Here is a 20,685-nt window from a genome sequence, read left to right on the forward strand (position 1 = left end):
GACAGTAATTATGTGATTTATTTGTTTTCTCGGTCCAAATCATTCATGAAAAATACAGTACATGGTATTTGTAATTTTCTACAACAGCTGCGTTCGATTAGACTGTTGCAGGGCTGACGATCCGCCAGTTACAGGAACAAGGGTCAGCTAGTCTGTGACGAGGTTGAGGATTAGCCAATCAGTGACACAGCTGAGGATTAGCCAATCAGTGACACGGCTGAGGATTAGCCAATCTGTGACGTGGCCGAGCATTAGCCAGTCTGTGACAGAGCCGAGGATCAGCCAATCTGTGACAGTTGCTGAGGATTGGCCAATTAGTGACACGGCTGAGGACTAGCCAATCTGTGACAGGGCTGAGGATTAGTCAATCTGTGACAGGGCCGAAATTCAGCCAATCTGTGGCAGGGTTGAGGATTAGTCAATCTGTGACAGGGCCGAGATTCAGCCAATCTGTGACAGGGCTGAGGATTAGCTAATCTGTGACAGGGCCGAAATTCAACCAATCTGTGACAGGGCTGAGGATTAGTAAATCTGTGACAGGGCTGAGGATTAGCCAATCTGTGACAGGGCCGAGATTCAGCCAATCTATGACGGGGCCGATTAATTATTAGCCAATTTGTTAAAGGGTTAAAGATCACCCAATCTTTTCTAGCCTTGAATGTTAGTTTGGTATAATGTCGAGAGTCAGCCAGTCTGCAACAGGGTCGAGGATCAGCTAGTCTGTAGTAGGGTAAAGAATCGATCAGGTTTTCATGGTACCATGGATCAGCCGGTCTATCATGATGCTGGGGATGAGCCTGTCAGGTAAGGTGCTCAGGATCAGCCAGTCTGTCTAAGAGCTGAAGATCAGTCAATATGTCATGGTGCCAAGGGTCAGTCAGCCTGCAAAAGGGCCAAGGATCAACCGGTCTGTCACAGAAATGAGGATCAGCCACCCTGAACAGGCCGACTGATCAGCCACTGTCAACGGGCAGAGGATCAGCCACCCTGAACAGGCCGACTGATCAGCCACTGTCAACGGGCCGAGGATCAGCCACCCTGAACAGGCCGACTGATCAGCCACTGTCAACGGGCCGAAGATCATTCACTGTCAACGGGCCGAGAGTCATCCACTGTCAACGGGCCGAGGATCGGCCACTGTCAATAGGCCGCGGATCAGCCACTGTCAACGGGCCGAGCATCAGCCACTGTCAAAGGGCAAAGGATCAGCTACTGTCAACGGGTCGAGGATCAGGTACTGTCAATGGGTCGAGGATCAGGTACTGTCAATGGGTCGAGGATCAGGTACTGTCAATGGGTCGAGGATCAGCCAGTCACAGAGCCGAGGGTTAACCAATGTTAACGGGTCGGGGATCAGTCAGTCTGCCTCAGTGTATAACAATATACAGCATGACATAAGTACATAAATCTCACTTTCATATTTTGTATTTTGTTGTACATAATACTTTGTGATACATTATATTCTAAACAAAACTAAAGTACACACTAAATATGACCAAGAGATTCTTAACGCTTGTGACCGCAACACTACCACTGAAAACAAAAAGACTCATTGGTAGTCGCTGCGGCAGTGGCCAAGGCGTAAACCAATGAAAATAAGTTTTCAATGATATGCAGACTTATTTTGAATAAAACAAAGTTTTCATTGGTGCAGGAGAGGTGGTGATTGAGGTGTGATCCAATGAAAATAGGTTTTAATTATTTGACAATGGGTGTTGTTATATACAAGTCTGGTTTCTTATCTCACTCGAAAGGCTCTTTCCATTCAAAAAAAAATCTGATTAGCAAAACTTATTTTTATCTGAGATGATATGATTTGTTTCTGAATGATAGACTGACCCCGAATTTTGACTGAATATAAACAGTCGTACGAGACGGAAATACCGGTACATCGTGATCTGTTTCCGAGATGCTGTAGTGTGTAGGAACAGTGTACGTGTGTCACTGGTCAAGGTGTGGGTGTACATGATGATAATGATGATGATGATAGTACGCATGATTATGAGTTTGTTGTTGATGATGATGTACTGTACTAACATAGGCTGTATTTTTCTAATGATGTAATTATTTTTGTATTAAAAATATTTTCTTTCATAATTCTCATACATATTTTTAATCTTTATATTTATATTCTGTACTGTATAGTTACGGCACCATCGCTGGCTGTGCGAGAGATTCACTACATAACATAAAACAAAAGTGGCGGGAGAGATAAAAGTATGACTGTTATCTTCTACTACACTTTAGTCTTAATTTTGGATTTTTTTTGCATCAATATAAACTATTACAATGAAAAATGCCTTAAAACCACTAGGACCTTTTAATTACTAGTCAGATTAAATAACTTCCAGTTGGTAACGAACGTACAACTGCGCGGTAACGCAACCACTTAACAAATGTGTAAACACTCACAACTCTTATGATCGTCAAGAAATATTTTTTTCTAACTATTTATAAACTATATATCTGTGTACACTAGACAATGTTATCTACAAGTGCACTGTGAACAAACTGCATGTCAGCGACAGTGATGTTATAACAATGTATTATTTCCGTTAATATTAATTATTTTATAACAAAAAAGTTACATTTTATGAGGACTAATATTGACACTGTTAGTATTTAGATTGATTGACTATAAAATTTACTTCGACGTATAACACTAAAAGTGAGGTACAGTGTGACTAATGCCCTAACATGTTACCTTTGAGGAAACGTTACTCTTACAGTACATGAGATATTTGTGACTGGTCGACTTAAGTGAAACTAATTGTGTGAAATAAAGAGATGTAACTAGTTCATTGTACAGAGGCTAGTGGGACTGGTCACTAACGGGGATGTAAATAGCTAAGGCAAGGCGTGTAACTCTGTAGCCCTGACACCACAGGAAGCTGTCTATCAACCTTTACACACAGATCATTAGTGCTGATGTTTGTCAGCTACCTGAGTGTGTGACAGAACACTGCATGCGTGAACTTCACAGCTACACGCTGAAGAACATGTTGACAACAAACGTACTGTAAACGATGATATCTAAAAATGGTATATTCTTGAGAAAACTACTTTACGACAGGGTCTTGAGGTACACATTCAAGTAACTTCACGGTGTCTGCGAAAACAGGCATTGGTGTGTAAATATTTGGTGACGTATGTTTTTACGACTTATGATTTCTAATATACTGTATATAATTTAAACTTCGTGGATACTGGAACATGCCGACCCCTTCACCAACTACAGTACTCGAGTTGGTGAAGGCGTAACAATATGACTGTTTGAGAACGCAAACCAAACAGTGACGTCGTATGTACCTACTGAGGTGTATGCCTGACGTCTCAGGCTTCACACCTAACAAACAGGTGTCTTCTCCTTGTATCACGAAGATGTAAGCGTGTTCAGAGAGAGGATGTTGCCAACTGCCTGCCATAGGTGACGACCACCAGACGGTGAGTTAAGTGAAGAGTTACCTCTAGTAGTGGAGCTGGGAAGGTGAAAAGAAGTTATCAGTGTGTGTAGTGTGAGGGGGTGTGGTGGACCAGATGGATCGCAGGTGTAGGTGTGACCAAAGGAAATCCTTCAATGAGGGACAGACGATCGTAGCGATTAAAGTACTTTCGGACCGTCTTGTATCCCCCACGGTAGTGCTGCCATGGGCGACCGGGGTCTGGCGGTCTACTACCTGAGTCAGTTTAGAAATAAAACAACTTATAGATGAATCAACGCTAGACAGAGCTATGAAGCTTATCTGTAGATAAAAAAAAATTTTTATCTACGCAATAAGTGTTTCTCTATACTACTAAACGCTTCTTGATGAATACACCTAAGTCTTAAGAGGCGAAATTTGAAATGGTAATTATTGTAATTTAACTTCAATGAAGCTTTTAGAGGATAGACTTTGTAAATTCTGTGAAACAATGATTCAAATTTGTGTAGTTGATGAACGTTTTATTTAATAAGTACATTTCACGCGAGGAGAGCGTCTTAGGTAGTTGAGCTACACTATTTATTTAACTAAAATCTGTTATAATACTCGAGATGTACCACAAGCCAATGGCTCATGCTGCTCTTACAAGTGTTTGGAATAATTAAGCAAGAGGAATAACGATTAAACCAAAAGAATTAACCAGTAGGACTAAACTCCCAAAAATACTATAACTACTCTTTCATTTATTTTATTTTTTTTAGATTTTTTATGAGGATAACTGTTATGGTAACTTTTTATGGCGTTTTTTTATTATCGCAGATCATTGTTCCCGCCAACGTTAACCGAAGTCGACAATGTTTTCGCTAAGTGGTTCCTTTCAAGGGTGTCACAGCCTCGAAATTAAGAAAATCATAGACATTATACCACACACACACACACCACCCGAAACAGATTCTTAGAGTCCCGTACGTAAGACTGATCCCCACACTGGAGATATAAGAATGTATGAAAACGGTTCACTTGAGCTATTGTATACAGTAGTCAAAATGGCTTCCAAAATGCACCGAGACTGCACGGGGAAAACTCTACTTACGAATTGTTGAGAATCCCGTTGTGTCTCTCCTCTGGGATCACTCCAGCACCCGATAGAGGATCCAACACGTGTTTCAGTCTCGCGTCTCAGGTAAAACATTCCCATGATGGTATTACTGTCCTCACTCTCACCTGAGGCATATTACGTTACTATGTGAATGTCTGTCTGTATACGTCCGATTTTGCATATGTATTCCATCTGACTTTGTAAACGCATCCGTCCGACCTCAAGTCCATCCGTCCACCCGTTATCGGATTTAAGATTTTAAAATACATCAAACTTTTTTAACTCAGGCCTACAAAGGATACAATATCCAGATGTACTCTACTCAATGTCTGGATGTACTCTAGTCAGTTTCCAGATGTACTCTAGTCAATGTCCAGATGTACCCTAGAAAATATCTGGATGTACTCTAGTCAATGTCTGGATGTACTCTTCTCTTATAAATTATGTGGTGGCAATAACCATGTTCAGAGTACTCTTAACGGTGTAGCATTAACGGGATGGGTGTACTGTTAACGGGATGGGTGTATTGTTAACGGTATGGACGAACTGTTAACGGTGTGGGTGTATTGTGATCGGGATGGGTATAATGTTAACGGGATGGGTGTACTGTTAGCGGGATAGATGTCCTGTACTGTTAACGGTGTGGGCGTACTGTTAACGGGGTAAGTGTACTGTTAACGAGATAGTGTTAACGAGAGTGGTATACTGTTAACGGGATGGGTGTACTGGTAATGGTATGTGTGTTTACAGTTAACGGCATGCTCTAGGGTTAACGGCATTGATGTACTGTTAACGTGTGAGTGTAGTATTAACGGCAGAAAAACAACAGACACCTAACGAACCACTAATCACAAAAACAGATTGGACAACGGCTACTGTTTTTTTTTCCGTTGGTGGATATTTTAGCCGCGGTGGCCACAAGAGGGAGCAGTTGGCGCCCGGGAGTCCTTCACCGCCACACCTACTCCAGTACACTCACTCGAGGATCAGGTCTCGAATCCACTATCTCGAGGGTACGTTACTTGAGGGGGGGATTATCTCAAGGGTACGTTATGTTACTTAAGGGGTACTATCTCAAGGGTACGTTACTTAAGGGGCATAATCTCAAGGGTACGTTACTTAAGGGGCATTGTCTCGAGGGAACGTTACTTAAGGGGCATAATCTCAAGGGTACGTTACTTAAGGGGCATTGTCTCGAGGGTACGTTACTTAAGGGGCACTATCTATAGGGTACGTTACTTAAGGGGCATTATCTCGAGAGTACGTTACTTAAGGGCACCACCTCGAGGACACGAAGAAAAATCCTTCAAGGGTATTTGGTCTCGATATATGCGGTACTCAAGAACTTTGGTCTCGAATTCACGTTCTCTTGAAATTGAAGCAGTTGTAGAAGGACACTTCTCCCTCAAGAGCATAGTCTCAAGGACGAGCTTCGAGAACACGACTTTGAGCCTTTTCGAGGAAATACTCTTGGAGATTTATTCTAGAGGGTTAGGTTCTCCAGGACAGGTGTTCGAGGGTTAGGTTCTCCAGGACAGGTGTTCGAGGGTTAGGTTCTCCAGGACAGGTGTTCGAGGGTTAGGTTCTCCAGGACAGGTGTTCGAGGGTTAGGTTCTCCAGGACAGGTGTTCGAGGGTTAGGTTCTCCAGGACAGGTGTTCGAGGGTTAGGTTCTCCAGGACAGGTGTTCGAGGGTTAGGTTCTCCAGGACAGGTGTTCGAGACTCAGATTCTCGAAGACAGGTGTTCGAGGGTCAGGTTCTCTAGGACAGAAGACAGTCCCCCTCGAGGTTCCTGGAGATGGTGTGGGCGGTAACAGGGATCCGACCGTATCTCCAGTGGACCAAAAGGCCACTGGCTCCTGTTCTCCAGTGGCCCTACAGGTAATGGTCCAATGGTCTCATGGGTAATGGTCCATTGGCCCCACAAGTAATGGCCCAGTGGCCCCATAAATTGTGGTCCAATGGCCCCTTAGATAATAGTCCGGAGGTTCAACAGGTAATGACCCAGTGGTCCTACAGATAGTGGTTCAGTGGACCCATGGGTCGTAGTCCAGTGGTCACACAGGCAGTAGTCAAATGGACTCACAGATAATGGTTCAGTGGTGCCGCAGCTAGGGGTCCAATGACCTAATCGGTAATGATTCAGTGGTCCCACAAGCAGTGGTCCAATAAACCAACGGGCAGTGGTCCATTGAACCCATAGGTACTGGTCCAGTGACCACATAGATAGTAGTCCAGAGTCCTCCTGCAGGAAGAGGTGCAGGTCCTGGTCCACTGTGTTCACAGGTCCTGGTCCACTGTGTTCACAGGTCCTGGTCCACTGTGTTCACAGGTCCTGGTCCACTGTGCTCACAGGTCCTGGTCCACTGTGTTCACAGGTCCTGGTCCACTGTGTTCACAGGTCCTGGTCCACTGTGTTCACAGGTCCTGGTCCACTGTGCTCACAGGTCCTGGTCCACTGTGTTCACAGGTCCTGGTCCACTGTGTTCACAGGTCCTGGTCCACTGTGTTCACAGGTCCTGGTCCACTGTGTTCACAGGTCCTGGTCCACTGTGTTTACAGATACGACTCGGAAATATCGAAGTTGATCCTGGGAACCATGGCGTCGTCTGCGGCAGAGGAGGCGTCCGGCGTCACGATCCTGACGGCTGGACGACCACCTGGAAACAGTATAGTTGTTATTATCAAGGAAGAACAAGGATGAGAGTATACAGTGATAACTTGTACAAAATTGCCAGTTTTGGTTTACGTGTGTTGATGATTGACTGTGAGGCACCTTCTTCTTATTGTAAGCTGTTCTCCAGGTGTTGTCTAACCCACGTTAGGATATTGTGTTACAAAATTTAACTTTATGACTCACGAACGACAATGATGCTACATCACAGGATACAGGTGCAGGTTTAGGAGATATTCGTTCAAGTGAGAAGTGAATTATGCTCGAGCGTCAGCTGAATGCCACGTGAGTGTTAGTGGTGTGTGACTGGGAGTGATAAGTGCAAGTCAGTACCTGCGTGTACAGTATATACCATGATAAAGTGTTTTTTTCAGCTGAATGTTAAATTAATCTACAAAGCAACAAAGGGCATCACATGATAGAAGAATGCGATACACACAACAGATATAATTGCATAAGAACAGTAAGTAGTGGACTAGAGGTATTATTAGTCACTGCTTTTGAACGAATGTTCTAATTAACTAATTTATTTATTTATTTATTAATTCATTCATTCCAGTGAAGCGTTAAGATTTAAGGAATGGTGCTAGCCATAGCAGTCCGAGCGTGCGGTGACTGGCTTGTGTACTGTGCAGTACCTTATAGTGTATGTAACATTGTGGCGGTGTTCAGTGCATATGAGACACTCAGTGTTGCTTACAGTATGTATGATAGCATGTCTATAACGTATGTGACGCAGTATGATAGTATTTACAGTGCTTGACGCTGTGTGATAGTGTTTATAATGCGTGAACACAACGTGACAGTGTTTACAGTGTGCCGTCGTCTACAACACGTGACACAACACCTGATATTACTTACTACCATAATACAGTTCTATGTCGGCGGTGAGTAATGGTAGTGTGTCTTTCTGAGGGTCCGTAGACACTGCAAGTACACATAAACACTTACAGTACAGTACTATATAAACACAGTGCACCATTTTATACATCACCTTCTTGCTGAGCTCACACTCTACAGAAATATACATCTTACTTATTGGCTTCATATACACAGTTCCAAACTTCACCTTCGAGTTTAGTATACACATATACAGTATACACGACCCGAACCCTGATTCTAAACACACAAACACACACACACACACACACACAGAGCTCATTCCTTCATCCTTTGTACACAAACTCCAACCCTGAGATTTGTACTGTGCACATACTCGAGTGGATACAGCGCTCGCCTCCAGTTCCAGGGGTCGGTGGTTCGATTCCCAGGAGCTCCCAGTTCACCCAGCCGTAAATGGGAACCTAAATTTATAACTTGGGGAAGTGAATGCGGTTGATAGCAGTACCGGCCATGCTGCCTCCTTGTGTACCTAAGGCTTTAGTATGCAGTGTGCTATATCCACACTGCCAGTAGGACCCCACTTTACACACACACTCACAGGCACATACCCTTCAACTACGCCCCCCGTATACATAAATATACATATTATATCTTATCCCCAGACTTATTTTGAATGTCATGAAAGTTGTGAGAAACTAAGTACGTATAGGCCTACATATACCTCAATCCTGGACACAGTAAAGATACACCCACGCACACCACCATCCACGTACATCACCATCCACGTACATCACCATCCACGTACACCAACACCCATCAACACTGAGGTAGAGGACATCCTGTACCTTGTCGGAGGCGTGTGTGGTGGGAGGGATCGATCACGTGGTTCTCGGACGCCTGCTCCCGGCTCCTGACGGCTGCCCTCTCTTGTAGCTTCAACTTCAACAACCGGATCTTCTCCTCTTTCTACAGGGGCGTAAGAGACAGGTGTTACAGGTGTTACAGGTGTTATAGAGGAATTAAAGACAGGTGTCACAATGGCTCTTCAGGGTTATGTGAATTTTTGGGTGTTGTTTCATTACTAATATTTCTGTCACTTATTTTTTCAAAGTTTTGAAAATCTAGGCCTTCATATTTCTCAAATCTACCTATCTATCTATCTTTTCTTCTTATGTATTGACACTTTATAGTTTGGTAAAAAAGCTATAGGGCATAATTCATAGTCACCAGGCACAGTGTAATGAGGTAGTGTCTGCGGGGCGTATTTCAAGGAAGGAGGGAGGGAAGGGGGTGTCAGTACCTCGGCAATAAGTCTCTGCATGTCCTCGTTCTCGTGCAGGAGCTTCTGGTACCGCTCCTCCTCCTCCTTGCTGGGCGCCGTCTCCCCGCTTGACTCCACACGCTCCCCAGGGTGACGTACAATCTCCACGATCTGTGCCATACACACACACACACACACACACACACACTTACAGTACTTGAATAACCATATTGAGGCTGATAGTTTTAATCTAGAACTCTTTGAGGATTATCATTTAAACTCTGATTCCTTAAGGACGATAATCTAAGCTATAATTCTCATAAAGCTAAGTATTACATTTCAAATATATATTGTAGATAATAAGCAATGATAACGATTGATAACACCAATATTTACGAGCATTATATATCATGTCGGCTTATCGAGTAATATACGTATAACTGATTCTGTAATCTTGTTCACATAGCAACACTACTCGTACACCTCCCCAGATGCCGCCTCTCTAGTATTATGTGTCTGTAGTGATCCATGAAATGGTGACCTTTGCCAAGATAACTTTTATGGTACGAATGAGTATGAAAGCTCACCTTAGGAACGAAGACGAGCGCCATGGAGAGGAAACAGCAGAAGATGATGGCCAGCGACACGAAGGCGAAAGACGCGTCCTGTTGCGTCGAGATAACCAGGGTGACAGGAGCCGTGATGAGGCACAACACCACCACGTTGTAGATACTCATCCCCACCTGTGTGTGTTATTGTGTAGTTGTAACACCTTCATATTACAACACTAACACCTTGTACTGTACCATAACTACGACAGCACCACCGTCACAACTCTAACCTAACCCTAGGCTAACCCACCCTAACATCACTACAACACAACTAACACCACCATCACAGGTGTAACCTAACCTAATCTAACCTAACGACATCATAATACCTTTACCACTCATCCCGTTACTGTTATTATTGTCATCACATAAGAACAAAATGTATCACAACACACTATATATTCAACCTGCCCTCAACGTCCTCCCGTTCCTAGAAATAACGTTACTATTGTCAGTACTAGTAATATGTTGATTTTCGTCAGTTTCATTTTATTTTATATTTTATTTAAGATGCCCCTCAAGGACAGGATCCCCGCGTTGAGAGAACCAAATAGGACCCCATCACTAATATATCTTCCTCTATATTTTTTTAACAAATAAAATGCACGGAAAGAGATCATGCAAGTGCTATTGTAAAATCAATTCATCAAACTGTCCCCTTGCTAAAGACTGAAGACATCTGAAGTAGGATGATTTGAACTGACTGAGGTAATATGTCATAGGAAACAAACACAGTGGAAGGGAGTCAGGGAGATGAACCTACCAGCCTGGAGTCATTGATCTGCTTGAGTTTGATGCTGCGAGTCTCGTAGGCCAGGAAGAGGCCGAAGATGAGCAACAAACCCTTGTAGCCGTAGAGCAGACCTGTGTGGACGTCAACATCATCATTCTTGAGTCTCACAAATCATTCTCTAAAATGGGATGATCGTGGCCTTTAATGGAAGTAAGATATTTTCTGTACTATTTTAATCGTCATCATTGTACGTTGTCATATTCGTCTTTGAATGACTGAAGTATAAATGATTTTAATTTAAATAAATGCCAGAAATTTTTGATAAAATAAGTCATGTGAAGATGACATATACCTCTCCTCGCCATAACTCTACCAGGTTATACAGTCAAAATGACAGACGCACACAGTGGTAGCTATCGGTATATACCTGACCTAGTTGTTGTTGTGTGTGTGTGTGACCAATAAACCTCTTGCATATGACACAAAATTCTGATATGTGAGAGAACAGTGACAATTAAGTGAACGGAGCAATACAGAGGACTGTGTTTTCAGTTGTTTTCGTCAGAGTATAGGATATCGTAGCAGCATTCGGGTTGTGTCGAGAATTACCTAACCAGATGATGCTGTGTCGACACTTACCCAGCCAGATGGTGTTATGTCGACTCTCACAGTGCTCGAGCTCCGGCTTGATTTTGATGTCCTCGACAGCGTCCTTGGGTTTCTCCAAAGGGAAGACTTCGAGCGTCCTCTGGAGGGGGTCGACGGCCTGCCACACACTCAACACAATCACGTCCACCACCACGAAGCTCCCCACCATCACATACAGCTTCCAGGGCTCCACCCGCTGTAAAGTCCCACAGTCATGAGAGTAAGACAATATTCACAGACACAGTCATGAAACAGAACAGACCCACGGTAAGACATGGCGAGCCACGACCCATGAACACGAAATAAACAACTGACCTTATTCTCTATTTTGGTCTTGGTTGTGAGACGGTGGACACGCCAAATCTTGGAGAACATGGCCCCATAAGCGAGGGTGAAGCCGAGAGAGAGGCACCAGGCACGCAACCCACACACCGTCGGGAACTGCTGCTGGCTTACGAACTGACCGTCCAACCCCAGCAGGAAGATTGACCCCAGGCAGAGCATAATCCCCACCAGGGTGATGTTGTTACACGCCGGGTGCGACAACTGGATCAATCTGCGAGTGTGAAAGGTGGATCAGTGTTCAGTAAAGGAACTACCCTCAGCATCTGTGTTCAATGAAAAAACTTATTCCGAATCGGAAGTAACTGGTGAATCAACTTTCAGTGTCTGGTCATGTCTGTGGTTAGTGTCAGTGATCAGTGTTTGTGATGAACGTGGCACCTACCGTCGTTGTCTGTGAACAAAGGTGAAGATGAGGAGGAGTAGAGCCCAGACGGCGCCGACGGAGCTGATGGTACACATGCTGATGAAGAGGCCCAGAGACACCGTCCTCAGCTGCCTCCTGACGATGGTCCTATCCTGCGGCACCTTCCCACCTGCAACACACATAGCCACCTCTTAACCCACTGCTTACGTCAAGCATTGGTGCACCTTCCCTGCTGCAACACACATACCCACCTCCTACAACATGGCTTGGTGCTACATCCCTCCTGCAACACATAACCCACCCCTCTCTAATATGCCTCCTGTGTTGTACCCTTATACAAGCAATGGACATGTACCAACTGAATTTGTAACTAGTGTTCTGAACAAGTTTGCGTAAAATAATGAACCATAATAAACTGTGGAAAAATGTGCAAGATCATTTTTAAGTGATAAAATAATGGGAAAAAGTGGATCATGAAAAAAAAGTGAAAAGGGTTGAACAAGAGGAATATAGAATAAGTTGATTTGAGTGAGTGTGATTGAAGGTACTCACCTATCCACTGTTCCCTGTTGAACCAGGTGAGGTTGTCGGTCTGCACGTCGAAGTAGCCCAGCTTATGGTAACGGCCGTCGATCATCTGCTCGATCTGAGTCCACGCTATCCTGTCACCGTCCGTACTGAACGCCACTCTACCCTGAACAAATATTGTACCAAGATAATTTGGACACAACATTCACGACGACAGTTCTGAAGGTGACAATTTACGAAATTCTTCAGTTGATTATTTTCCATTAATGGATCATTTGTTGTTTGTTAAGTGACCTGAGAAACCAAAACTCAGAAACAGAAATGAAAGATTCACTAAATATTATAGATGGTACAAAACACAATTGCCTTTGAATTAAAAGTAAGAATTTGGTCCAGGTATATATACTTAACTACTGGTCACTTTTTTTTTATATTTTACGTGGAAAGTAACACGTTATTCGCACAACTTCGAAATTAGTTTGTCTTCGATAGTGAGTGAGTGAGTGAGTGAGTGAATGAATGAGTGTGTGTGTGTGTGTGTGTGTGTGTGTGTGAGTGAGTAAGTAAATGGTATCCAGCTCATGTAATGCTTTAAAAACATTTTGAACATATGAATTACATACGAGATAACACACCTTTCATTGGTAGAGTAATAAGCGCCTTGACACAGCTGAGAAACTGACATCTACCTGCATCGTTGAGTCACCTACCGACACACCGAGGAACTGTGTGGCGTTCATGGCTTTGTAAAGCTCGGCAGCGATCTCCTTGTTGGTGTAAGTGAACTCCTCGATGGACTTGTTAACTGCCGCCAGCCGCTCCATCGTCTTGTTGAGGGCCAGCGCTACACTCCATATGGCGTCGTAGGCCAGAGGAGCTTCCTGGAGGACGGAACCACCTCATTGAGGTAACTGATCATACTTTAACGCTTTGATGGATATGTCATTGTCTATTAGTATGACCTTTTTTTATAAATAAGAGGAATGAGAGAGAAACACTGATTCAAGAGTGAGTGGTATCAGTAATAAGAGTGAGGGTAGCATAAGTGAGAGGGAGTGGCTCACCTGATAGCCCACTGGGTTACTCTGGTTCTCGTAGCCCTTCTCTATCAACGCCTGGTTCAGTCGCAGCCTGAAGTCTCCCGCCGTCTGTAAAAGAAAACCCTTAAATTTACACATCTGTAAAACATTTAAAATACAATCGAAAATAACGTCTAAGAAATGCCAACGTGGACAAAATGGCATAAATTGCAACAGATATTTGATGAAACAGTTGAGAAAACTCCTTCACACGGATAAAACATAATCAGTCGGCCAGTTTGGAGAGCCGGACTTTGGGTTAACAAAGACATCCAAAAAATCACCAGTCTCATAAAAATCTCATCTGGGCAAAAAATCCAATTCTGCTTTTGTTTCAGTCCTTAAATTTAACCTTAATATTAACAGCAATTCCTCTTTATGGTTGCAATCTCTACGTTGACTTGTACAAAGAGAGAGAAAAAAAGCGGATCATTATGAAGGAGTTGGGGAGAGGAGGGGGAAGGGGGCAATATAACCCCCAAAACAATACAACTTATGAATGAATGTGTGTGTGCGTGTGTGTGTGTGTGTGTGTGTGTGTGTGTGCCAGAAATTATGCAAGCAAGCAATAACTCTAATTTTAGGAGGGGAAACTATAGTACCTAAATTGTAATAGTTTCTGTATTTGTAAGTATATTATTCCGATAAAAAAAATCAGAACTAAAATGCGATGACAAAAACACAAACTTATTAAAAATAACAATGACGATTGAGACTACATAAACTTAACAGTGAATTACAGGACGCACCACAGGCAGGATACACTTGGGGTAGGAGACTCACCATGCCGGAAATCGTCTTCTCATTGTCTTTATTCCACATGAGAGCTTCTGTGGTCATGTGCCCCTCCGCTGCCTGTCTCATCTCCTCTCGGGTACAGTTGAGGTTCTCTTCCTGTAAAGGATTCTCGAACCAGTTGTCCTCGTACCACCCTGTAATATTCACCTTCGTCAGTACAAAAACAACAGCTTCCCCCTTTCTTAGTGATTTAGAAAGATCGACACACTGTCACAGGAATACATACTAACTGAGAGCCAGAGTAACACCACTAGAGAACCAATGGGAACTCGTACGACAAAAGAACTACATGAACACCTACCTATGAAGAACCAGACATAACTCTTGCCGTAGAGTGTATTTTTGTAGATCTCACAGAGGACCCTCCTGGCGGCGTTGACGTAAAACAGTCCCACGATGATTCTCGCGTCTTGGCGTTTCAGGTTCCTGACGGCGTCTGTTGGGTCGGTTAGAAAACTCTGACGGGTCACGATCTCGATGCCTGCGTCCTTACACCTCACCTCCAAATCCTCCACCGTCTGGAGGGAGGAAAATTATTACAATTTTCAGGGAGGAAACTAATAAGTGGGCTACTAGGGAAATTATTAGAGGGATATCCATGGCTTGATGCTTTTTTTTTTAACACTGACCTAGAATGCACTTGATCTTTTGCGTAAGAATAATTATACGCCTTAAATGGATAAAGGAAGCTATAGTTAAGACAGTGACTGACCGAGATGAAGACCTCCTCGGCCTGCTGGATGATGGCGACACGGGACCAGTTATATTTCTGCATCACCCTGATCCTGGTAGGGTTGTGCACGGTAGCTGATGGATGAGTCCTGAAGAACGTGGGGAACCGCTGTCGATCACTCAGTGCTGGCGAACTTGACCCGTACGACAACTGCCGCCGTACACGTGAAAGGTTCATGATTAGTGGAGGTACTGTACATACAAGACTACAAGGTCAGTCTAGGAGTACAGAATAGATATACAGAGTACAATGAATGACACATTAAGTCCACGAGATACTGTACAGTGTGTACTGCATATATTACGTTAGGTGCAGGAAACGTCATGTTTATTTAAGCATTAACAGCGAAGAAATATGAAATTGGGCAGCGAAGAGTTGGTTGGCCATTGCCTGCGTTATCCCGGACTTAAAAAAAAAAAACTCACGTGAGAAGAAAATCTATAATTCAGTTGAGGAACGGCGGGTAATGGGGTGAGTATGCTCCTCTAAAAACTCAGCAAATAAAAGATTGTGGGAAGACTTACCACGACGAGGTTCCACATCTTGGCGGCTTCCCCGATGGTGGTGCACACGGTGGAGCAGCCGCCCAGCAGCATCAGCTTGGTGGGTGGGTTGTACAGCAGGTCGTACATCACAGCCGCCCCCAGGCCCGGCTCACACTGTACACCACACATACAGTACATGTTAGTCAGCCAAAACACCCCACAGACGTACTGTAGACCTTAAAATTAGAATTATCCGGCAAGAAAGAGGTACGACACTTTCAAAACTAAATTTCGAAAGAACCAGAAAGATTATCGGTTATTCGCATACTGTACATTTAAATACCTTACATTATCGTGTAATGTACTATTCGAAATTTTTAAAAGTTACTTTATAGGAGGTAATCAGACATGGAGAAGAGTGAGTGGGAAGCATTCACCAGACACTCAGACATGGTGAGGAGTGAGTGGGAGGCATTCACCAGGCACACTCAGACATGGTGAGGAGTGAGGGGGAGGCACTCACCAGGGAGTCGTTCCACGCCAGGTTGAGCTTGTACCCAGGTAGAAGGTCGGGTCTGTTGTTTACATCGTGCATGGCCAACATGGCGGCTGGCTGACACGCCTGTGACATCCACACCACACGTTAATATTAGTTTCATCCTTTCATTTCCAAGTTCTAACGTTTTACTATTAATTTATATCTATCTCACCCACTTAGAACTTCAGTGGGCAAAGATGTAAATATTGACAATTATAGTGATTTACTTACAAGTCCTAAATAATACTGCAACATAAGAGTCTAGTTAATGTTGAACTCTAGAGCTGGCCGCCTCACTGTATATTACAGTTATACAAAATATAAAACTTACTGGTATTTACTAATGTATTCTTTCATGTAAGAAGCTCAAGTTGATGAATATAATGTGCAATGTGTCCTACACATACATTCATTATGTATTATCACTACCCCAGTCTACGGCACTAAGAGAGGCCCATCCCTTGTATTATTTACACTAAGTCAATGGTTATAAATTGACATATTTAATAAAAGTTACGTTCAGTATGAAAAATTTAATATTTGATTGTTGATTAACATTTTTCAGAAGGTGATAGCACCAAGATTGCCTACCTGGCCGCCCTGCCAGCCGTCTGAGCCATGGATGGGGAAGATGCCGCCGATGTTGAGGAGCAGCTCGCCGCCCGCGTTGCCCACCATCACCGTCACCCACACCACCCACCTCCATGTTGACACCTGCACACCTCCACCCTGCACGAAATTATTATCTTCTAAGTAGAAGCAAATGAACTTAACAAGCAAAATTTATACATAGTCATCTTATGGTTACTTTGGGACTGGTCTATACTGGTAAAAATATATAATTATTTGGTAAGTATTAAGGTTAGACAATTTTACTCATAATATCAAGAGAAGTATATATATATATATATATATATATATATATATATATATATATATATATATATATATATATATATATATATATATATATATATATACACAGTATATGTGTGTGTGTGTGTTACAACACTTAATAACGAGGTTCACACTAATAGTGGAAAGTCCCCGTCCCCGCCATAACCCTGACAACAGCGACAGACTGTGCTCGTTATTGGACTCATGTACTGAGTTGTGGTGTGTCTACAAGACTGTGGTTAAGATCCTTAACTGTATTTTTGTAAAGTTATTTTAAGTTATCCTCTTCAGAGATTATAAACGCCAGGATGGAAAATATATATTAATACATTCCCCCTTTTCGGGGAGAGCTCTGTGATATATAACACTTACAATTTTATTAGTATTTATTCAATAGGTTACATTTAAAGGCGCTGTTGATATATAATAATATGAATCAGTGCATGGTAAGACTTGGCAGATAAACTGTACGTCTCTATCGTTTTCAATTTTTCATGACTTGTGTCTCTACTAGCCCAGAAAACACATAAAGATCTTAGTTGTTTAAGCGCAGTAGTACAGTATAACAACAACATGGACGGGATATTATTTAAGACAGGAGTCTACAGTGAACAATAAGAGCGATGGGCAGCAAAATACTGACCATAAGGGAGAAGTAAGAGACCTTAAAGGAGAGAGAAAGTTAAATAGTCGAGTTTTCCTTCTTGGCACCTGTGATGGAGTGTTTGTTTACATCGACTTAGTACAGTTGTGGACAAAAAGAACAAGGCAGGGAGATTCTAATCTACGTATATTTCATCATTAAACTAAAAAGATTCAATCTGGGGAGTGGAACGAAAATCGCAAACTTTGAATCGCCACCTCTATGTAACTTTACCTCCCTCCTTCAACCCCTTCCTGTCTGTCTAATTCTTTTTGTCCAAACTGTACATAATATTTCACACTAAAGGAATATATGACTTGACCCAAGTTTTGTACTGTAAGATATGTTAATAACAAAAGGAAAGTATATGATATGAACTGGCCATTTTGATATGACCAGGATTGTAAATAGAGAACTAATTTTGTTATAATTATATTTATTGAATTACTCTTACTACCACATTAACAAAGACTTCCAAATGATTTGTTTACACGGCACTCTCACCCTCGCTCTCACTTGAGGTACATACGTCATGGAGTCTACAGAGAACAGTCCCCCCTGCTTGGAGTCGGCAAAGTTCTCATCTCGTGACTTGCATTTATAGCGGAAATCGGCAGAACAATCTACACTAACCTAAGAGAACAACAACCAAATCTAAATGGGAAGAGTTCCTCCAGCACGGCAAAGATTAATATGATCAATATGATAAAAATAACGCACCAGCATCCATGAGCGCCATGAAGTGATGACGTCAGGTAAAAGAAATATAATAAGAGCAGTTCGCATGAGCAAACTTCTTTCTGTGTTTCAGATATGCATGACGAAATATACACCACCATAAAAATGTCTCTTCCCTCTTGGTCAACAGAATTTTTGGTGTAAATTTTTTCTGGACGAGGATGGTGAACCCTGGTGTGTATTGACCCGAGACTTGAGGACCTCAGCATCCCTCATCAGGTCGTCATAGCAACCTTTCGGAGGCTATAATAACCAGCCATCTTGGTCATGGGAAATATATTTTGAACGAATTTTAGCCTAAAACAAATATCTGTTTATCAAATCCATTGTTGGTCATGTCTTCTAATGGAATGGGTAGCTCGACACTTTTCCCTGAGTAATAAAAAAAAAATTCAAAGCCGGTTTCATAAAATTTCTTCAAAGCGAATCATTGACAGGCAGTGACGGGTTTTCTCTTACAGTGAAACACCACCTTCACTGTGGAAATAGAAACCATGTGTTTTTTTCTCTGTTTATTGTGTCATGTGTATCTCGAGTATTTGGCCGTATTTTTCAGGCACTTACCTCCATATTGGCGAGCAGGGTAGAGAAGACTCAGGTGAGGGGCATGACGAAGTTGTTTCGACTGGGGAACAGGTGGCATCTGGCCGCCCTCTGATGCCAGTCAACCCGTGCCTCCTAAACCCTCTTCCCACTCCACAGAGTAAGTTTATTTTTACTCTCTACTTCAAGGACTCATTCAGATTCGTCCAAGTTTGAAAATAGTCTTGGGAGAAAAACTGTATTAGGGAAGAATTAATGATTGAAAACTAATATCTAATAATACTGAGGAGGGATATGTATATATCCATAACGTATTCGGACGGCGTGAGTTGTTCAGGTAGGCGTCTATTGATTCAGTGAGAGGCGCAGGCGTGGCACTGCGCCCACGCATTCTATTTCTTCCTTATTTTTTCGAAACTGGTGTCTTATTAAACATTATTATCAGACTTAAATAAGATATTTACTTACACAAAGATGAATAAGGCCTAAATAACCTCGAGATGCTAGGTACTCATTTTTTCTTATCGAGCTTTTAATTATCACAAATCAAATATTGCCCCTCAGTTCTAAACTGTAATTTTCTAATTTATTGTATATCGGAGTCCAGTATTTTCATAGTTTTATTGTTTTTCGAATTCATAAGTTAAGTGAAAATTGCTGATTCACCTGAATACAAAAAAAAATAAAGATGTTGCAGAATTCGTCTTGAAACTATCACAGTACTCTATTATAATGCTTGATGTTTTCGCGTGAAAAAACTTCTATTGAATTAAAAAAAATGAAATTTGAGTTAAATTAGAGACACCAAGAAATGGCCGTTGGTATGTTTACATCTTTTTCAATATGGCTGACTCGGTTGCTAGGGAAGTGACGTCATACCGAGGAAGTATTGAGAACTGACACACACACACACAATATCAAGGAAAGCTTGACTGATTGATTGTGGTAATTATATCAATCAATCATTCAACCTTCCTTTGATATTCCTACATTACTTACATGGCTTGATCCATTTTTTCTAAAGGAAAGGTGCTCCACAGCCTTCACTACGTATGCTCTCGTCTCGCAGCTACCTTATGTTGTTTACAGGTGTTCGCATATATAAACACGAAATACGACGAATTTCAGGTTCGCTTAAATCTTAATTTTTGCAATTACAGAACTGTAATCAACTTGTTCACCCTTATCTAAAGTGTCTTAAGAGTAATGATATTAAAGTTGTAATCATATTTGAGTAATAAGCAATATTTTACACAAAATTTACAGGCGACTATTGAAATCGGAAAACGCCTACTAAAAAAGGGCAGAACCAAAACAGATTTCAACTAGGAGCAATTCTATTCAGTTCTTTCAAGCCATAAGTTTTGTTTTAGGTACATCCTTCTTTCCTCACACAGCCAAACTATGGAATGCTCTGCCTTCTTCTGTGTTTCCACACTCATACAGTCTGTCTCACTTTAAAAAGCTGGTTTTCCGGCATCTTCGTGGTGAAGATTAGTATAACTTTTTCTTTTTCTATTTTTAAGTTCTTTATACTCTTATTTTTTCGCCCCCTAGGCCCCGTTGTGGGTCTATGACCTGTGGCCGGGTGAGCTATTAACCGTAAAAAAAATACTACCGTATATAGAATTATTTTTATTATACCACATTTTTTATTGCCTTACATGCACCCAACTCTTAAATATTAACCCTTTCACGCACTG

At 42.2% G+C, this 20,685-nt stretch overlaps 1 protein-coding gene across 2 annotated transcripts; it reads right to left on the reverse strand.

Annotated features, from left to right (window-relative positions):
• Positions 1-4: 4 nt before the first annotated feature.
• LOC121854339 (gamma-aminobutyric acid type B receptor subunit 1-like) lies at positions 5-19,266 on the reverse strand. Of its 2 annotated transcripts, XM_042348942.1 has the most exons (19): positions 19,004-19,266; positions 16,753-16,890; positions 16,147-16,245; positions 15,663-15,797; positions 15,118-15,288; positions 14,707-14,923; positions 14,391-14,539; positions 13,593-13,676; positions 13,239-13,409; positions 12,553-12,694; positions 12,019-12,169; positions 11,607-11,847; positions 11,283-11,487; positions 10,674-10,774; positions 9,887-10,042; positions 9,339-9,470; positions 8,884-9,004; positions 8,057-8,122; positions 5-7,181 (listed from the first exon to the last, which is right to left on the reverse strand). In XM_042348942.1, the coding sequence occupies exons 1-19, from the start codon at positions 19,007-19,009 to the stop codon at positions 7,078-7,080; spliced, it is 2,589 nt and encodes an 862-aa protein (XP_042204876.1). In that variant the 5' UTR covers positions 19,010-19,266; the 3' UTR covers positions 5-7,077. The 2 variants fall into 2 exon arrangements, with proteins under 2 accessions (XP_042204876.1, XP_042204877.1); XM_042348943.1 differs by lacking the exon at positions 8,057-8,122 and having other exon boundaries at positions 19,004-19,260.
• Between the last annotated feature and the right edge of the window lie 1,419 nt (positions 19,267-20,685).

Source organism: Homarus americanus, unplaced genomic scaffold, assembly GCF_018991925.1.
Source record: "Homarus americanus isolate GMGI-L3 unplaced genomic scaffold, GMGI_Hamer_2.0 scaffold54443, whole genome shotgun sequence".
NCBI classification, from domain to species: domain Eukaryota; kingdom Metazoa; phylum Arthropoda; class Malacostraca; order Decapoda; family Nephropidae; genus Homarus; species Homarus americanus.